The sequence below is a fragment of the Mustelus asterias genome, chromosome 12 (genome assembly GCF_964213995.1).
Source record: "Mustelus asterias chromosome 12, sMusAst1.hap1.1, whole genome shotgun sequence".
NCBI classification, from domain to species: Eukaryota; Metazoa; Chordata; class Chondrichthyes; order Carcharhiniformes; family Triakidae; genus Mustelus; species Mustelus asterias.
The window spans coordinates 54,558,237-54,577,540 of NC_135812.1; the positions used below are offsets into that span (position 1 = coordinate 54,558,237).

The window sequence follows — 19,304 nt, forward strand, 5'->3', positions numbered from 1 at the left end:
TTCTCTAACTGTTCCCATTGGTCAAAACCTCAGTATTAAGGTCAGGGGGAGGGAGACACTTCTGCACATGCACAGTTTCCCTTCACCCTTAGACATGCGCAGTCCTGGGTCACGAGTCCGCGCGGCGGATAGAGCGGTTCCCCAGCGCGGGGGATTGTGGGAGCTGAAGCCGCCATTACGCATCTTCAGCCCAGTCTCCAAACTCCTGGGACTGGAATGGACAAGGGGGCGGCGGCGGGGGGCGGCGGCGGGGGGCGGCGGCGGCGGGGGGCGGCGGCGGCGGGGGGCGGCGGCGGCGGGGGGCGGCGGCGGCGGGGGGCGGCGGCGGCGGGGGGCGGCGGCGGCGGGGGGCGGCGGCGGCGGGGGGCGGCGGCGGCGGGGGGCGGCGGCGGCGGGGGGCGGCGGCGGCGGCGGGGGGCGGCGGCGGGGGGCGGCGGCGGGGGGCGGCGGCGGGGGGCGGCGGCGGGGGGCGGCGGCGGGGGGCGGCGGCGGGGGGCGGCGGCGGGCGGCCGTCCTCTGAGCAAAACAGTTTGTTTTCTTCAGGTGGAAAGATTTAGATCCCTGGGTGACATATTGGGGAGGGCAATAGGTAAGTGTGAAACTGAAGCTGAGAATCAGCACCTTCAGGGGAGGTGAATTGGGGAAAAAGCAGGAGGAGGATAGTTGGATGAATTAGTGTTGCAATTAATATGGAGGAGGGAGTGTGTGGGGCAGTTTGTCATGAAGAAAGACTTTCTGTGACAACTAGAATTGTCAGTTCCGAACTTCTCTCCTGTAATCACAGTGAGGACTTGATGATATCAACCCTATCACACCCATTGAAGTCTCTATCAGGTCAGCCTCAGTTTTCAATTTCATGTAAAAAATATCCCCAGCCTGTTCAATCTATCCTGTGACTTAAATACTCTCAGTTCTGGTATCATCCTTATGGTTTTTTCTGGAATTTTCTTGTCAGTGTTAAAGGTATATATGATTAATATTTAGACTCAGTTTAATTTGGTTGCAGTGCCTAGTTCGTCAGTTCCAAATTGACCCTCTAATATACTTTAATTCAGAAGAGACTTAACCATCAGGTAAGACAAGACTCTGAGATAGCAATTAATATCAATGTTTATTTAAATGAAAAGGAAAACTGATTAAATACATGAGCGACTTTCACCACCTCAATTGGGCAACCACCACAGATAGAAATGTGAATCTTCCTCAGGTTCCTGAAGCAACAGCGATTTCCCAAAATCCTTCTCCAGGGGCACTCAGTATCTCCACGATGCGAGTCCAATTTGCAAATCCCAAAATGACTCATAAATCCCACTTTTAACCCTTGAATTAACATTGTCCTGTCTCAAATCAGACCTGTTGTAATTACAAGTTGATCATTGTTATTATTGGGTTAATTTTATTGGATTTAACTATTGATGTAAATTGTTCCATGGAGCAGAACAATCGGACTGTTCAGGATCTTTCGATTATCTGAGTTTGACAAGTTTCCATTCATTCTCTTGCAGGTATTCTGAAACAACAAGGACAGTAGCTGAGTGATCGTTGTTGCCACAGACAGTGCTTAAAGCTGCAAACAATTATTTTAAACTTCAAACATCGGTACTCTACCACACTGACATTCCATTATTAGTAAGAAGTTTAACAACACCAGGTTAAAGTCCAACAGGTTTATTTGGTAGCAAAAGCCACACAAGCTTTCGAGGCTCTGAGCCCCTTCTTCAGGTGAGTGGGAATTCTGTTCACAAACAGAACTTATAAGACACAGACTCAATTTACATGAATAATGGTTGGAATGCGAATACTTACAACTAATCCAGTCTTTAAGAAACAAAACAATGGGAGTGGAGAGAGCATCAAGACAGGCTAAAAAGATGTGTATTGTCTCCAGACAAGACAGCCAGTGAAACTCTGCAGGTCCACGCAACTGTGGGAGTTACAAATAGTGTGACATAAATTCTGATTCTAGGATCGCATGATAAAGACTCAGGAGGAAAAAAGCAGAAATATTTATGTGAAATAGTGTGACATAAACCCAATATCCCGGTTGAGGCCGTCCTTGTGTGTGCGGAACCTGGCTATCAGTTTCTGCTCCGCGACTCTGCGCTGTCGTGTGTCGCGAAGGCCGCCTTGGAGAACGCTTACCCGAATATCAGAGGCCGAATGCCCGTGACCGCTGAAGTGCTCCCCAACAGGAAGAGAACAGTACAGGAAGAGAACAGTCTTGCCTGGTGATTGTCGAGCGGTGTTCATTCATCGGTCACGATGAATGAACACCGCTCGACAATCACCAGGCAAGACTGTCCTCTTCCTGTTGGGGAGCACTTCAGCGGTCACGGGCATTCGGCCTCTGATATTCGGGTAAGCGTTCTCCAAGGCGGCCTTCGCGACACACGACAGCGCAGAGTCGCGGAGCAGAAACTGATAGCCAGGTTCCGCACACACAAGGACGGCCTCAACCGGGATATTGGGTTTATGTCACACTATTTCACATAAATATTTCTGCTTTTTTCCTCCTGAGTCTTTATCATGCGATCCTAGAATCAGAATTTATGTCACACTATTTGTAACTCCCACAGTTGCGTGGACCTGCAGAGTTTCACTGGCTGTCTTGTCTGGAGACAATACACATCTTTTTAGCCTGTCTTGATGCTCTCTCCACTCCCATTGTTTTGTTTCTTAAAGACTGGATTAGTTGTAAGTATTCGCATTCCAACCATTATTCATGTAAATTGAGTCTGTGTCTTATAAGTTCTGTTTGTGAACAGAATTCCCACTCACCTGAAGAAGGGGCTCAGAGCCTCGAAAGCTTGTGTGGCTTTTGCTACCAAATAAACCTGTTGGACTTTAACCTGGTGTTGTTAAACTTCTTACTGTGTTTACCCCAGTCCAACGCCGGCATCTCCACATCATTCCATTATTACACAGGAGAGCCAGAGGAGAGGAGTGCTTTCAATGAATCATAGAATACCTGCAGTACAGAAGGAGTCATGATGTGGAGATGCCGGCGGTGGACTGGGGTAAACACAGTAAGAAGTTTAACAACACCAGGTTAAAGTCCAACAGGTTTATTTGGTAGCAAAAGCCACACAAGCTTTCGGAGCTCCAAGCCCCTTCTTCACTCACCTGAAGAAGGTGGACACCATCCGGGGATGGTGTCCACCCTATCTAATGCTCTGATCATCTTGTATGTCTCTATTAAGTCACCTCTTAACCTTCTTCTCTCTAACGAAAACAGCCTCAAGCCACTCAGCCTTTCCTCATAAGTTGTTAAACTTCTTACTGTACAGAAGGAGGCCATTCAGTCCATCTGCACCAACTCTCTGATGGAATATCTTACCTAGGTCCTCTCCCCCTCCCTAGCTCCATAGTCCCACACATTTACCATGGCTGATCAATCAAAGTAAGAAGTCTCACAACACCAGGTTAAAGTCCAACAGGTTTATTTGGTAGCACAAGCCACTAGCTTTCGGAGCACTGCTCCTTCATCAGGTGACTGTTGGACTTTAACCTGGTGTTGTGAGATTTCTTACTGTGTTTACCCCAGTCCAACGCCAGCATCTCCACATCATGATCAATCAAACACATCTTGGGACAGCAAGAGGCAATTTAACATTGCCAATCTAACCTGCACATCGTTAGACTGTGGGAGGAAACCGCAGCATTCAGTGGAAACCCACACGGACACATGGGGAATGTACAAATTCCACACAGACAGTCACCCAAGGCCGGAATTGAATCCGGGCCCCATGCACTGTGAGGTAGCAGTGCTAAACACTGTGCCACCCACAGTGTCTTTTAGAAAGAACTGCATCTGCTATCGTGGTGGCACAGTAGTTAGCATTGTTGTTTCAGAGAGCCAAGGATCAAGGTTCAATTGTGGCCTTGGGTGACTTTCTGAATGGAGTTTGCACATTTTAGGAACATGGGTATTAGGAGCAGAATTAGGCAATTCAGCCCTTTGAGCCTGCTCTGCCATTTAATCAGATCATAGAACATAGAACATTACAGCGCAGTACAGGCCCTTCGGCCCTCGATGTTGTGCCGACCTGTGAAACAAATCTAAAGCCCCTCTAATCTACACTATTCCAATATCATCCATATGTTTATCCAATGACCCTTTAAATGCCCTGAATGTTGGCGTGTCCACTATTGTTGCAGGCAGGGCATTCCACGCCCTTACTACTCTCTGAGTAAAGAACCTACCTCTGACATCTGTCCTATATCTATCACCCCTCAATTTAAAGCTATGTTCCCTCGTGCTAGCCATCACCATCCGGGGATGGTGTCCACCCTATCTAATCCTCTGATCATCTTGTATGTCTCTATTAAGTCACCTCTTAACCTTCTTCTCTCTAACGAAAACAGCCTCAAGTCACTCAGCCTTTCCTCATAAGACCTTCCCACCATACCAGGCAACATCCTGGTAAATCTCCTCTGCACCCTTTCTAATGCTTCCACATCCTTCCTATAATGTGGCGACTAGAACTGTACGCAATACTCCAAGTGCGGCCGCACCAGAGGTTGGACAGCTGCAACATGACATCATGGCTCCGAAACTCAATCCCTCCACCAATAAAAGCTAACACACTGTACGCCTTCTTAACAACCCTATCAACCTGGGTGCCAACTTTCAGGGATCTATGCACATGGACATCGAGATCTCTCTGTTCATCCACACGACCAAGTATGTTACCATTAGCCCAGTATTCTATTCTTGTTACTCCTTCCAAAGTGAATCACCTCACACTTTTCCGATTAAACTCCATTTGCCACCTCTCAGCCCAGCTCTGCAGCTTATCTATGTCCCTCTGTAACCTGCAACATCCTTCCGCACTGTCCACAACTCCACCGACTTTAGTGTCATCCGCAAATTTACTAACCCATCCTTCTATGCCCTCATCCAGGTCATTTATAAAAATGACAAACAGCAGTGGCCCTAAAACAGATCCTTGTGGTACACCACTAGTAACTGAACTCCAGGATGAACATTTCCCATCAACCACCACCCTCTGTCTTCTTACAGCTAGCCAATTCCTGATCCAAACCGCAAAATCATCCTCAATCCCATGCCTCCGTATTTTCTACAATAGCTTACCGTGGGGAACCTTATCAAACGCTTTACTGAAATCCATATACACCACATCAACTGCTTTACCCTCATCCACCTCTTTGGTCACCTTCTCAAAGAACTCAATAAGGTTTGTGAGGCATGACCTACCCTTCACAAAACCGTATTGACTATCCCTAATCAAATTGTTCCTTTCTAGATGATTATAAATCCTATCTTTTATAATTCTTTACAAAACTTTGCCCACAACAGAAGTAAGGCACACTGGTCTATAATTACCAGGGTTGTCTCTACTCCCCTTCTTGAACAAGGGGACAACATTTGCTATCCTCCAGTCTTCAGAGATCAGAGCTGATCTCTCCCTGGTCTCAAATCCACCGCCCCACGTGTTCCCCGTATCCCTTTAACTTATTTTTGTTTGTCATAAATATATCAATTTCCTTCTTGAAACCATTCAATGATTCAGACTCCACTGCGCAATGGGACAACAAATTCCACTAATTAACTACCTTCTGCAAGACATAGTTCTCCTCATCTCAGTTTTAAATCTACTGCCTCGCAACCTGTACCTGTGACCTATTGTTCTAGATTGTCCCATAAGAAGAAACATTTGGTCCACATTTACTTTATCAATGCCTTTTAGTTTTTTATCCAGCTCGATCAGATCCTCTCTCATCCTTCTAAACTCCAGTGAGTATTAGCCCAAACTGTTTAATCTCTTTTCATACAACAACCCTTTCATTCCGGGAATGGTTCGGCACAGACAAGAAGGGCCAAAAGGCCTGTTTCTGAGCTGTAATTTTCTATGGTTCTATGAATCAATCTGGTGAACCTCCTCTGAACTGCCTCCATTGCCACCATGTTCTTCCTCAAATAAGGAGACTAAAACTGGACACAATACTCCAGATGTGGTTTCAACAACACCATTTGCAATTGCAACACTTCTCTATTTTTATACTCCAGTCCTTTTGCAATAAATGCTAACATCCTATTTGCCCTTTTTATTAAATGCTGTACCTGTATGCTGACTTTCTGTGAATCATGAACATGGACACTCATATCCCTCTGCCCAGATGTATTTTGAATCTGCTTTCCTTTTAGGTAATAATTTGCCTTTCTATTTTTTATGCCAAAATGGATAACCTTACGCTTATCCACCTTAAACTCTGTCTGCCAAATTTTGGCCCATTCTCCTAGCCTATCTATATCTGTCTGTAAAATCATTATATCCTCTTCACTGCCTGCTTTCCCATCTATTTTAGTACCATGCGCAAATTTTGCAATGTTACACTCTGTACCTGCATACACAGCATTTATATAAATTGTAAACAGTTGAAGTCCGAGGACTGACCCCTGCAGTACTTCACTAGTTACATTTCGTCAGCCAGAGAAGGACCCATTTATCCCAACCCTCTGCTTTCTGTCAGTCAGCCAATCCTTAATCTCACGGGATCTAGGGCGAGGTATCTAAATGGATACCTCATTTAGCTTCTTGGCAGAGTGTGGAGATGCCGGCGTTGGACTGGGGTAAGCACAGTAATAAGTCTCATAACACCAGGTTAAAGTCCAACAGGTTTATTTGGTAGCACAAGCCACAAGCATTTGGAGCGCTGCCCCTTCATCAGGTGAGTGGGAGTTCTGTTCACAAACAGGACATATAAAGACTCAAACACAATTTACAAAATAATGGTTGGAATGCGAGTCTTTACAGGTAATCAAATCTTAAAGGTACAGACAATGTGAGTGGAGATAAGGTTAAGCACAGGTTAAAGAGATGTGTATTAGAACCATAGAACCATAGAAAATTACAGCTCAGAAACAGGCCTTTTGGCCCTTCTTGTCTGTGCCGAACCATTTTATGCCTAGTCCCACTGACCTGCACTTGGACCATATCCCTCCACACCCCTCTCATCCATGAACCCGTCCAAGTTTTTCTTAAATGTTAAAAGTGACCCCGCATTTACCACTTTATCCGGCAGCTCATTCCACACTCCCACCACTCTCTGCGTGAAGAAGCCCCCCCTAATATTCCCTTTAAACTTTTCTCCTTTCACCCTTAACCCATGCCCTCTGGTTTTTTTCTCCCCTAGCCTCAGCGGAAAAAGCCTGCTTGCATTCACTCTATCTATACCCATCAAAATCTTATACACCTCTATCAAATCTCCCCTCAATCTTCTACGCTCCAGGGAATAAAGTCCCAACCTATTGAATCTCTCTCTGTAACTCAGCTTCTCAAGTCCCGGCAACATCCTTGTGAACCTTCTCTGCACTCTTTCAATCTTATTTACATCCTTCCTGTAACTAGGTGACCAAAACTGTACACAATACTCCAAATTCGGCCTCACCAATGCCTTATATAACCTTACCATAACACTCCAACTTTTATACTCGATACTCCGATTTATAAAGGCCAATGTACCAAAGGCACTCTTTACGACCCTATCCACCTGTGACGTCACTTTTAGGGAACTCTGTACCTGTATTCCCAGATCCCTCTGTTCAACTGCACTCTTCAGAGTCCTACCATTTACCCTGTACGTTCTTCTTTGGTTTGTCCTTCCAAAGTGCAATATCTCACACTTGTCTGCGTTAAATTCCATTTGCCATTTTTCAGCCCATTTTTCTAGTCGGTCCAAATCCCTCTGCAAGCTTTGAAAACCTTCCTCACTGTCCACTACACCTCCAATCTTTGTATCATCAGCAAACTTGCTGATCCAATTGGCCACATTATCATCCAGATCATTGATATAGATGACAAACAACAATGGACCCAGGCAGGACAGTTAGTGAGATTTTGTAAGCCCAGGCAAGTCATGGGGATTACAGATAGTGTGACATGAACCCAAGATCCTGCTTGAGGCCGTCCTCATGTGTGCGGAACTTGGCTATCAGTCTCTGCTCAGTGACCCTGCATTGTCGTGTGTCGTGAAGGCCGTCTTGGAGAACACTTACCCGAAGATCAGAGGCCGAATGCCCGTGACCGCTGAAGTGCTCCCCAACAGGAAGTGAACAGTCTTGCCTGGTGATTGTCACGCGGTATTCATTCATCCGTTGTCGTAGCGTTTGCATGGTCTCCCCAATGTACCATGCCTCGCGACATCCTTTCCTGCAGCGCATCAGGTAGACAACGTTGGCCAAATTGCAAGTGTATGTACCGTGTACCTGGTGGATGGTGTTCTCACATGAGATGGTGGCATCCATGTTGATGATCCGGCATGTCTTACAGAGGTTACTGTGGCAGGGTTGTGTGGTGTCATGGTCACTGTTCTCCTGAAGGCTGGGTAGTTTGCTGCGGACAATGTTTGAGGTTGTGCGATTGTTTGAAGGCAAGAAGTGGGGGTGTGGGGATGGCCTTGGCGAGATGTTCGGCTTCATTGATGACATGTTGAAGGCTCCAGAGAAGATGTCGTAGCTTCTGCGCTCCGGGGAAGTACTGGGCGACGAAGGGTACTCTGTCCGCCGTGTCCCGTGTTTGTCTTCTGAGGAGGTCGGTGGGGTTTTTCGCTGTGGCATGTCGGAACTGTCGATCGATGAGTCGAGCGCCATATCCTATTCTTATGAGGGCATCTTTCAGCATCTGGAGGTGTCCGTTGCGATCCTCCTCATCTGAGCAAAGAACAAAGAACAATACAGCACAGGAACAGGCCCTTCGGCCCTCCAAGCCGGTGCCGCTCCCTGGTCCAAACTAGACCATTCTTTTGTATCCCTCCATTCCCACTCTGTTCATATGGCTATCTAGATAAGTCTTAAACGTTCCCAGTATGTCCGCCTCCACCACCTTGCCTGGCAGCGCATTCCAGGCCCCCACCACCCTGTGTGTAAAATATGTCCTTCTGATATCTGTGTTAAACCTCTCCCCCTTTCACCTTGAACCTATGACCCCTCGTGAACGTCACCACCAACCTGGGGAAAAGCTTCCCACCGTTCACTCTATCTATGCCTTTCATAATTTTATACACCTCTATTAAGTCTCCCCTCATCCTCTGTCTTTCCAGGGAGAACAACCCCAGTTTACCCAATCTCTCCTCATAACTAAGCCCCTCCATACCAGGCAACATCCTGGTAACCCTCCCCTGTACTCTCTCCAAAGCCTCTACGTCCTTCTGGTAGTGTGGCGACCAGAACTGGACGCAGTATTTCAAATGCGGCCGAACCAACGTTCTATACATCTGCAACATCAGACCCCAACTTTTATACTCTATGCCCCGTCCTATAAAGGCAAGCATGCCATATGCCTTCTTCACCACCTTCTCCACCTGTGACATCACCTTCAAGGATCTGTGGACTTGCACACCCAGGTCCCTCTGCGTATCTACACCCTTTATGGTTCTGCCATTTATCTTATAGCTCCTCCCTACATTATTTCTACCAAAATGCATCACTTTGCATTTATCAGGATTGAACTCCATCTGCCATTTCTTTGCCCAAATTTCCAGCCTATCTATATCCTTCTGTAGCCTCTGACAATACTCCTCACTATCTGCAAGTCCTGCCAATTTTGTGTCGTCCGCAAACTTACTGAGGTCCGATTTTTTCCCTGACAACCCTTTTATTCCTAACGTATGAATAACATGCCTTGGGAGCAGATCCTGTGTATACGGAGGGCTTGTCCGTAGGGGATGGCTTCTTTAACGTGTTTAGGGTGGAAGCTGGAGAAGTGAAGCATCATGAGGTTATCCGTGGGCTTGCGGTACAGTGAAGTGCTGAGGTGACCGTCCTTGATGGAGATGCGTGTGTCTAAGAATGCAACCAATTCAGGAGAGTAGTCCATGGTGAGTCTGATGGTGGGATGGAACTTGTTGATGTCATCATATAGTTGTTTCAGTGATTGTTCACCATGCGTCCAAAGGCAGAAAATGTCATCGATGTATCTAGTGTATAGCATCGGTTGAAGGTCCTGTGCGGTGAAGAGGTCTTGTTCGAACCTGTGCATGAATCTGTGCTGGAATCTTTGAATGGCATCAAGATAGATAAGTCACCGGGACCGGATGGGATGTACCCCAGGTTACTGTGGGAGGTGAGGGAGGAGATTGCAGAGCCTCTGGCGATGATCTTTGCGTCGTTGATGGAGACGGGAGAGGTGCTGGAGGATTGGAGGATTGCGGATGTGGTTCCTATTTTCAAGAAGGGGAATAGGGATAGCCCAGGAAATTACCGACCGGTGAGTCTAACCTCAGTGGTTGGTAAGCTGATGGAGAAGACCCTGAGGGACAAGATTTATGAGCATTTAGAGTGGTTTAGTATGCTCAAGAATACTCAGCACGGCTTTGTCAAAGGCAGATCGTGCCTTACGAGCCTGGTGGAGTTCTTCGAAAATGTGACTAAACACATTGACGAAGGGAAAGCGATAGATGTGGTTTATATGGATTTTAGCAAGGCGTTCGATAAGGTCCCCCATGCAAGGCTTCTAGAAAAAGTGAGAGGGCATGGGATCCAAGGGGCTGTTGCCCTGTGGATCCAGAACTGGCTTGCCCAAAGGATGTGGAGATGCCGGCTTTGGACTGGGGTGAACACGGTAAGAAGTCTCACAACACCAGGTTAAAGTCCAACAGGTTTATTTGGTAGCAAATACCATAAGCTTTCGGAGCACTGCTCCTTCGTCAGATGGAGTGGAAATTTCCACTCCATCTGACGAAGGAGCAGTGCTCCGAAAGCTTATGGTATTTGCTACCAAATAAACCTGTTGAACTTTAACCTGGTGTTGCCCAAAGGAGGCAGAGAGTGGGTATAGATGGGTCTTTTTCTAAATGGAGGTCGGTCACCAGTGGTGTGCCCCAGGGATCTGTTCTGGGACCCTTGCTGTTTGTCATTTTCATAAATGACCTGGATGAGGGAAGTGGAGGGATGGGTTGGTAAGTTTGCTGACGACACAAAGGTTGGTGGGATTGTGGATAGTCTGGAGGGGTGTCAGAAGTTACAGAGGGACATAGATAGGATGCAAGGCTGGGCGGAGAAGTGGCAGATGGACTTCAACCCAGATAAATGCGCAGTGGTCCATTTTGGCAGGTCAAATGGGATGAAGGAGTACAATATAAAGGGAAAGACTCTTAGTACTGTAGAGGATCAGAAGGACCTTGGGGTCCGGGTCCATCGGACTCTAAAATTGGCCCCGCAGGTGGAGGAAGTGGTTAAGAAGGCGTATGGTGTGCTGGCCTTTATCAATCAAGGGATTGAGTTTAGGAGTCCGGGGATAATGATGCAGCTTTATAAGACCCTCGTCAGACCCCACTTGGAGTACTGTGCTCAGTTCTGGTCGCCTCATTACAGGAAGGATGTGGAAAAGATTGAAAGGGTGCAGAGGAGATTTACAAGGATGTTGCCTGGATTGAGTGGCATGCCTTGTGAGGATAGGCTGAGGGAGCTCGGTCTTTTCTCCTTGGAGAGACGTAGGATGAGAGGAGACCTAATAGAGATATATAAGATGTTGAGAGGCATAGATCAGGTGGACTCTCAGAGGCTTTTTCCCAGGGTGGAAATGGCTGCTACAAGAGGACACAGGTTTAAGGTGCTGGGGGGTAGGTACAGGGGAAACGTTAGGGGGAAGTTTTTCACACAGAGGGTGGTGGGCGAGTGGAATCGGCTGCCATCAGTGGTAGTGGAGACAAACTCAATAGGGTCTTTTAAGAGACTCCTGGATGAGTACATGGGATTTAATAGGATGGAGGGTTATTATAGGTAGGCCCAAAAGGTAGGGATGTGTTCGGCACAACTTGTGGGCCGAAGGGCCTGTTTTTGTGCTGTAGTTTTTCTATGTTTCTATGAAGATGTTGGCATATTGAAGTGCGAATTTGGTCCCCATGGCTGTTCCATGTGTCTGGATGAAGAACTGGTTGCTGAAGGTGAAGACATTGTGGTCCAGGATGAAGCGGTAAAATTGCATCTGGAGATTGGCAGTTGTCGGCGTTGAGTACTGGCAGTTGCAGCAAAGCCATCGTCTTGGGGGATGCTGGTGTAGAGTGTTGAGACACTCGTTGAGATGAGGAGTGCTCCTGGTTCAACTGCTCCATGTGTGCTGAGTTTCTGTAGGAAGTCCATCGTGTCGCGACAAAAGCTGGGGATTCTTTGTACAATGGGTTTCAGGATGCCCTCGACATAGCCGGAGAGGTTCTCGCACAGGGTCCCATTGCCCGATACGAGGTGGGTGTGTTGGCCTTGTGTATCTTCAGGAGGCAGTAGAGATCTCCAACGTGGGACTATTTTCTAAACGGTGACAAAATTCATAATGCTAAAGTGCAAAGGGACTTGGGAGTCCTAGTCCAGGATTCTCTAAAGGTAAACTTGCAGGTTGAGTCCGTAATTAAGAAAGCAAATGTAATGTTGTCATTTATCTCAAGAGGCTTGGAATACAAAAGCAGGGATGTACTTCTGAGGCTTTATAAAGCACTGGTTAGGCCCCATTTGGAGTACTGTGAGCAATTTTGGGCCCCACACCTCAGGAAGGACATACTGGCACTGGAGCGGGTCCAGCGGAGATTCACACGGATGATCCCAGGAATGGTAGGCCTGACATACGATGAACGTCTGAGGATCGTGGGATTATATTCATTGGAGTTTAGGAGGTTGAGGGGAGATCTGATAGAAACTTACAAGATAATGAACGGCTTAGATAGGATGGACGTAGGGAAGTTGTTTCCATTAACAGGGGAGACTAGGACGCGGGGGCACAGCCTTAGAATAAAAGGGAGTCACTTTAGAACAGAGATGAGGAGAAATTTCTTCAGCCAGAGAGTGGTGGGTCTGTGGAATTCATTGCCACAGAGGGCTGTGGAGGCCGAGACGTTGAGCGTCTTCAAGACAGAAATTGATAAATTCTTGATTTCTCGAGGAATTAAGGGCTATGGGGAGAGAGCGGGTAAATGGAGTTGAAATCAACCATGATTGAATGGTGGAGTGGACTCGATGGGCCGAATGGCCTTACTTCCGCTCCTATGTCTTATGGTCTTATGGTCTTATGGGATGAGAGGACAAAGGGTGCTCTGAATGTCCGGATCAAAGGTCTTGATCAGTCTGTTGAGTTTACAGGTGTGTTCTTTGGTCAGATCTGTGGTTAACTGTCTGTAGTGTTCCTCGTTGTTCAGTTGTCAGTATACTTCTTTGCAGTAATCCGTTCTGTTCAGTATGACGATGGCCACTCCTTTGTCTGCTGGTTTGATGACAACGTTGCTGTTGGTCTTGAGAGCACGGATGGCGTTGCGTTGTGCTTGGGTGATGTTTGGGGCTGTCTTGTGAGTGCGGCTGATGAATCTGGTATTGACGCACCTCCTGATGACTTGGGCATACATGTCGCGTCGAGGGTAGCGGCCTTCCAGAGGAGTCCAATTCGACTTTTTCCTCTTCAGTTGCTGCACCGCGGATCTCTCTGTCGGGGCTGTTCCGGTTCATTGGCTGTCTCATTGTGTTTGCTGTTGGCCTCTTGGGATTTGTGAAAGAACTCCCTCTCACCTGATGAAGGGGCAGCGCTCCAAAAGCTTGTGGCTTGTGCTACCAAATAAACATGTTGGACTTTAACCTGGTGTGTGAGACTTCTTACTGTTCTTGACAGAAGCCAGAGGGCGGTTGTAGATGTTTGTTTTTCAAACTGGAGGCCTGTGACCAGCGGTGTGCCTCAGGGATCAGTGCTGGGTCCACTGTTATTTGTCATTTATATTAATGATTTGGATGAGAACATAGGAGGCATGGTTAGTAAGTTTGCAGATGACACCAAGATTGGTGGCATAGTGGATAGTGAAGAAAGTTATCTCCGATTGCAACGGGATCTTGATCGATTGGGCCAGTGGGCTGACGGATGGCAGATGGAGTTTAATTTAGACAAATGCGAGGTGATGCATTTTGGTAGATTGAACTAGGGCAGGACTTACTCAGATAATGGTAGGGCATTGGGGAGAGTTACAGAACAAAGAGATCTAAGGGTACATGTTCATAGCTCATTGAAAGTGGAGTCGCAGGTGGACAGAGTGGTGAAGAAGGCATTCAGCATGCTTGGTTTCATCGGTCAGAACATTGAATACAGGAGTTGGGATGTCTTATTGAAGTTGTACGAGACTTTGGTAAGGCTACACTTGGAATACAGTGTGCAGTTCTGGTCACCAAATTATAGAAAGGATATTATTAAATTAGAAAAAGTATCGAAAATATTTACTGGGATGCTACCGGGACTTGATGGTTTGAGTTATAAGGAGAGGCTGGATAGACTGGGACTTTTTTCTCTGGAGCGTAGGAGGCTGAGGGGTGATCTTATAGAGGTCTATGAAATAATGAGGGGCACAGATCAGCTAGATAGTCAATATCTTTTCCCAAAGATAGGGGAGTCTAAAACTAGAGGGCATAGGTTTAAGGTGAGAGGGGGGAGATACAAAAGTGTCCAGAGGGGCAATTGTTTCACGCAGAGGGTGGTGAGTGTCTGGAACAAGCTGCTGGAAGTAGTAGTAGAGGCGGGTACAATTTTGTCTTTTAAAAAGCATTTAGATAGTTACATGGGTACAATGGGTATAGAGGGATATGGGCCAAATGCCGGCAATTGGGATTAGCTTAGGGGTTTAAAAAAAAAGGGCGGCATAGACAAGTTGGGCCGAAGGGCCTGTTTCCATGCTGTAAACCTCTATGACCCTATGACAATCTAGTACTCTCTCCCCAATCCCCTGTGATCTAACTTTCCAGATCAGCCTTTTATGCGGCATCTTGTCAAATGCCTTCTGGAAGTCTAGATAAACCACATCCACATGTTCCCCACGATTCACCTTGCTGGCTATGTCATCAAAGATCTCAAGCAAGTTTGTCAGTTCCATTATCACCACAGTAGTGAATAATGAAAAAAATGACCAAAAACTGCAGTTAATGCAGAGGAACCTGGTGAAATAACCATCACTAGGGTGAAGTTGTTGAATAAACTAATGGGATTAAAGGCAAATAAATCTCCGGGACCTTTCCCTCCATAAAACAATGCTGACAATGGTGGATTGAGCTTTGTCTTTCCAAATGCTCAGTCATCTCCTCTTTAATGATTGATTCCAGCAAAGTCCCCACCACAGAGGTCAAGCTAACTGGCCTACAGTTTCCTACTTTTTGTCTCTCTCCATTTTTGAATAGGGATGTCACATTAGCGTATTTCCAATCCACCAGGATCTTTCCAGGATCCAAGGAATTTTGAAATATCCCAACCAATGCATTCACTATCTCTGCTGCCACCTCATTAAATACCCTAGCATGCAAACCATCAGGTCCCGGAGATTTATTTGCCTTTAATCCCATTAGTTTATTCAACAACTTCTCCCTAGTGATGGTTATTTCACCAGGTTCCTCTGCAGTTTTTGGACATTTTTTTCATTATTCACTACTGTGGTCATAATGGAACTGGTTCCTCCAGTTTCCTCCCACAGACCAAATATGTGCATGTTAAGCTGATTGGCAATGTTAAATTGCCCCTCGCATCCCAGGATGTGAAGTTTAGTGGCTTAAATATGTGGCATTATGGGGCCAGGGCTTGGGTGCAGTGCTCTGTTGGAGAGTCAATGCAAACTCAATGACCCTCTTTAGGGATTCTATGTTGGCCAATTTGTGTTTCAGGTTGTTTGACTTTAGCTAAACATGGGGAGTGGTCTGCTCTGGGGAGGTGACACTTTGTGGATGAAGTAACTTCCTCAAAGTCCCCACAGCATCTTTAACTCTTCACTTGGTCTGGTATTTTCTGACTGTAAACCAATATTTTGTTCCAGATTCTGGTCTAACAGTAATCGTTTTTCTGAGCATAACGCACCCTATCATCTGCCCTCTGTTCCCAATGTAACACGGTACTGTTCCATATCATTGAGGAAGATAAGATGATAAAAGATATTGACAAATTAGACACTGAGTGAGTGCTTCCTATTGTGGGGCAATTTAGAAAGAGTGGTCTTAGTTTGTCAATCATAACTTACCCTTCATAAAACCATGCTGACAATGGTGGATTGAACATTTTCTTTCCAAATGCTCAGTCATAAATATTGATAAGGGGCAATTTAAACAGCTTTGACGGAGTATCATCCAGACATAAGCATTGGCTCTATTCTCACTCCACAGATGTTGTTGTACCTGCTGAGATTTTCCAGTATTTTCTGTTTTTATTGTAATTTAAGCATAGTTTTAAATGAGGGAAGCAGGAATGTTATACTAACTGTAAACAGGTAGAGGTTTTTCTAGCCCATTATCCATGTGATTTAAGTAGGGTTGCTGGATCAAGTCAGAATCACAGAATTGTTATGATTCAGACCAAGGCCATTTGGCCCATCGTGTCTGCACCAGCTCTCCAAACTAGCATCATGACTTAGTGCCATCTCCCTGCCTTTTTCCTGTTCCCCTGAATATTCAAGTAATAATCTAATGTCCTTTTGAATGCCTCAATTGAACCTGCCTCCCCTACACGTCCAGGCTGTGTGTTCCAGACCTGAACCACTCACTGTGTGAAAAATGTATTTCTCACATCCCATTTGCTTCTTTTGGAAATCACTTTACATCTCTTTCCCTCTCATTTTTGATCCTTTTATTTCTCCTAAGCTACTCTGTCTAGCCCTCTCATGATTTTGGTAATCTCTATCAAATCTTCTTTTAGACTTCTCTCTAATGAGGACATAACTTATCTGTATCAATATTAAAAAATGTAAAAACAGATTGAGATTTTTCTGGCCCTTTGCCTGGTCAGCAGTAAGGAGTTAGCCTGAGAGGTGAGGGAGCAGCGACACCGGATGGACAGTCTCCGTATTGCAGGCAGCATTGCAGGAGAGCGGGTCATTCATTTCCTTTTAGAAAACATAGAAAATAGGAACAGGAGGGGCCATTCGGCCCTACGAGCCAGCAAGGATACTGTGCCCTTTTAAGAGCAATATGCAAATAAGCACGGCAGTCTCTATATCAATGCAGCCTTTCCTCGAGAGAAACAGTCCACTGCCATCATTGGGAAGGATGACAAGGATTGGGAAGGATGATGTCTCAGTGACAACAAATCTGAACAGGGCGATATTATGAGTGAAAATTATGTTTGTGTGACTGTGAGGGGTAGTGCTTGATGTGGGGTGACAATGTGAGAGTATTAATATACTTAATAAAAGCAAATTACTGCGGATGCTGGAAAATCTCAGCAGGTCTAGCATCATCTGTGAGGAAAAAAGAGCTGACGTTTCGACTCCGGAAGGTATTCGAAACGTCAGCTCTTTTTTATCCTTACAGATCATGCCAGACCTGCTGAGATTTTCCTTTTGGTATTAATATACCTATCTGGCAGTAGAGAGTCAAAGATCAGGCAGGTTGATCTCCCAGGATGAGGCTATCCTATTGCACTCTGGGTGTGTTGATGACTGCGATGTCCCCAAATGCGGGATACTCGCCTGCAGAATGTGTGGTAGTGGGGGACTGTGTTCACGCTCTCCCCTGGTTCACAAATCAAAATCAGAGCTCACAATTCAAAATACTGGCTGAGTAGAGGTTCTTATCTATTAACTAACTTTTCTCCCAAAGTCAGTCGTTCACCGATTAGTATGCAAGGGCAAATTAATTAATACCCCACCCACCAGCTTACTCGATCTTCATGCCTGTTCCATTGCAGCTACAATATTATCAAAACAGCGTCACAACTCTCCATCGACTTTGTAAAGTGCAGACACACAAGCTCATTCACTGGGAGAGCCCGAAACTCTGAAGTGACCCTCTATCTCAAAGACATACACAGACACACACACCTTTCTCTCACACGTTTACACTCTCTCCTCACACTTTCTCTCTCTCATACACACCCACATACAGAATCTCTCTCCATCTCTCACACAGGCCCATACACACAAGATCACTCACCCCTTTTTCTCTGTCACTCACACACATGCACTCACCTCTCTCTCACAAACACTCACACGGGCAACTCGTGTTTCTTGCACACACATTTGCTCACAGTGATTTCACTCTCTCTCAGATACACAAAAATATGTATGCTCCAGTCTATCTCAGACACACACAAACCATAATCTTCTTTCTTTCACACACACACGCACACTGACTCCACTCTCTCTCTCTCTCAACTACACACACACAAACGCGTGTTCTTCATTCTATCTCACAGACACACACAGATCTCTCTTTCACACACTCACATCCTGACACTACTCTCTCTCTCTCTCACAGACACAAACAAACATTGGGGTCCATTCATTCTGTCTCTCACACACGCATACACACACACAAACAAACATTGGGGTCCATTCACACTCTCCTTCTCTCTCTCAGACACACATGAGCAAACACTGAGGTCCATTCAAAGAACGAAGAACAAAGAATATTACAGGCCCTCCAAGCCTGCACTGACCATGCTGCCCAATTTAACTAAAACTTCCGACCCTTCCGGGGACTATATCCTTCCATTCCCATCCTATTTGTGTATTTGTCCAGACACCCCTTAAAAGTCACTATCATATCTGTTTCCACTACCTCACCTGGCAGCGAGTTCCAGGCACCCACCACCCTCTGTGTAAAAAACCTGCCTCGTACATCTCCTTTAAACCTTGCCCCTTAAACCTATGCCCCCTTGAAATTGACTCTTCCACCCTGGGAAAAAACTTCTGACGATCCACTCTGTCCATGCCTCTCATAAGCTTGTAGACTTCTTTCAGGACGCCCCTCAACCTCCGTCATTCCAGTGAGAACAAACCAAGTTTCTCCAACCTCTCCTCATAGCTAATGCCCTCCATACCAGGCAATATCCTGGTAAATCTTTTCTGTACCCTCTCCAAAGCCTCCACATCCTTCTGGTAGTGTGGTGAGCAGAACTGAACACTGTATTCCAAGTGCAGCCTAACTAAGATTCCATAAAGCTGCAACATGACTTGCCAATTCTTCAACTCAATGCCTCGGCTGATGAAGGCAAGCATGCCGTATGCCTTCTTGATTACATTCTCCACCTGCATTGCCACTTTCAGTGACCTGTGTACCTGTACACCCAGATCCCTCTGCCTATCAATACTCTTAAGGGTTCTGCAATTTACTGTATATTTCCTATCTGTATTAGACGTTCCAAAATGCATTCCCTCACATTTGTCCAGATTAAACTCCATCTGCCATTTCTCTGCCCAAGTCTCCAATAGATCTATATCCTTCTATATCCTCTGATGGTCCTCATCGCTATCCGCAAATCCACCAACCTTTGTGTCGTCTACAAACTTACTAATCAAACCAGTTACATTTTCCTCCAAATCATTTATATATATTACAAAGAGCAAAG

The 19,304-nt window shown here is 46.0% G+C and overlaps 3 protein-coding genes and 1 non-coding gene across 4 annotated transcripts in view; 2 read left to right on the forward strand and 2 right to left on the reverse strand.

Moving 5' to 3' along the window:
• The window catches only part of LOC144501461 (uncharacterized), a 418,660-nt gene that overhangs the window by 202,068 nt on the left and 197,288 nt on the right, over positions 1-19,304 (forward strand). The window lies entirely within an intron of this gene.
• LOC144502014 (uncharacterized) overlaps positions 1-19,304 on the reverse strand; it is a 46,916-nt gene that overhangs the window by 3,683 nt on the left and 23,929 nt on the right. The gene's annotated exons all lie outside the window — the stretch shown is intronic.
• LOC144501466 (uncharacterized) lies at positions 1,095-8,752 on the reverse strand. Its single transcript, XM_078225248.1, has 2 exons — positions 8,021-8,752; positions 1,095-1,510 (listed from the first exon to the last, which is right to left on the reverse strand). Exons 1-2 carry the CDS (start codon positions 8,612-8,614, stop codon positions 1,406-1,408), a joined length of 699 nt encoding a protein of 232 aa, XP_078081374.1. The 5' UTR covers positions 8,615-8,752; the 3' UTR covers positions 1,095-1,405.
• Positions 17,307-17,470, forward strand: LOC144502177 (U1 spliceosomal RNA). Its single transcript, XR_013499309.1, has one exon. It is a non-coding gene; the product is annotated as a U1 spliceosomal RNA (small nuclear RNA).

Bases quoted from the DNA above. Each gene is read 5' to 3' on its own strand.
- LOC144501466 (XM_078225248.1), bottom strand. From the start codon at position 8,614: ATGGCGCTCGACTCATCGATCGACAGTTCCGACATGCCACAGCGAAAA. The intron at 1,511-8,020 runs GTAAGTGTTCTC...TTGTTGTTTCAG, and splicing joins ATTCGGCCTCTGATCTTCGG to AATACCTGCAAGAGAATGAA.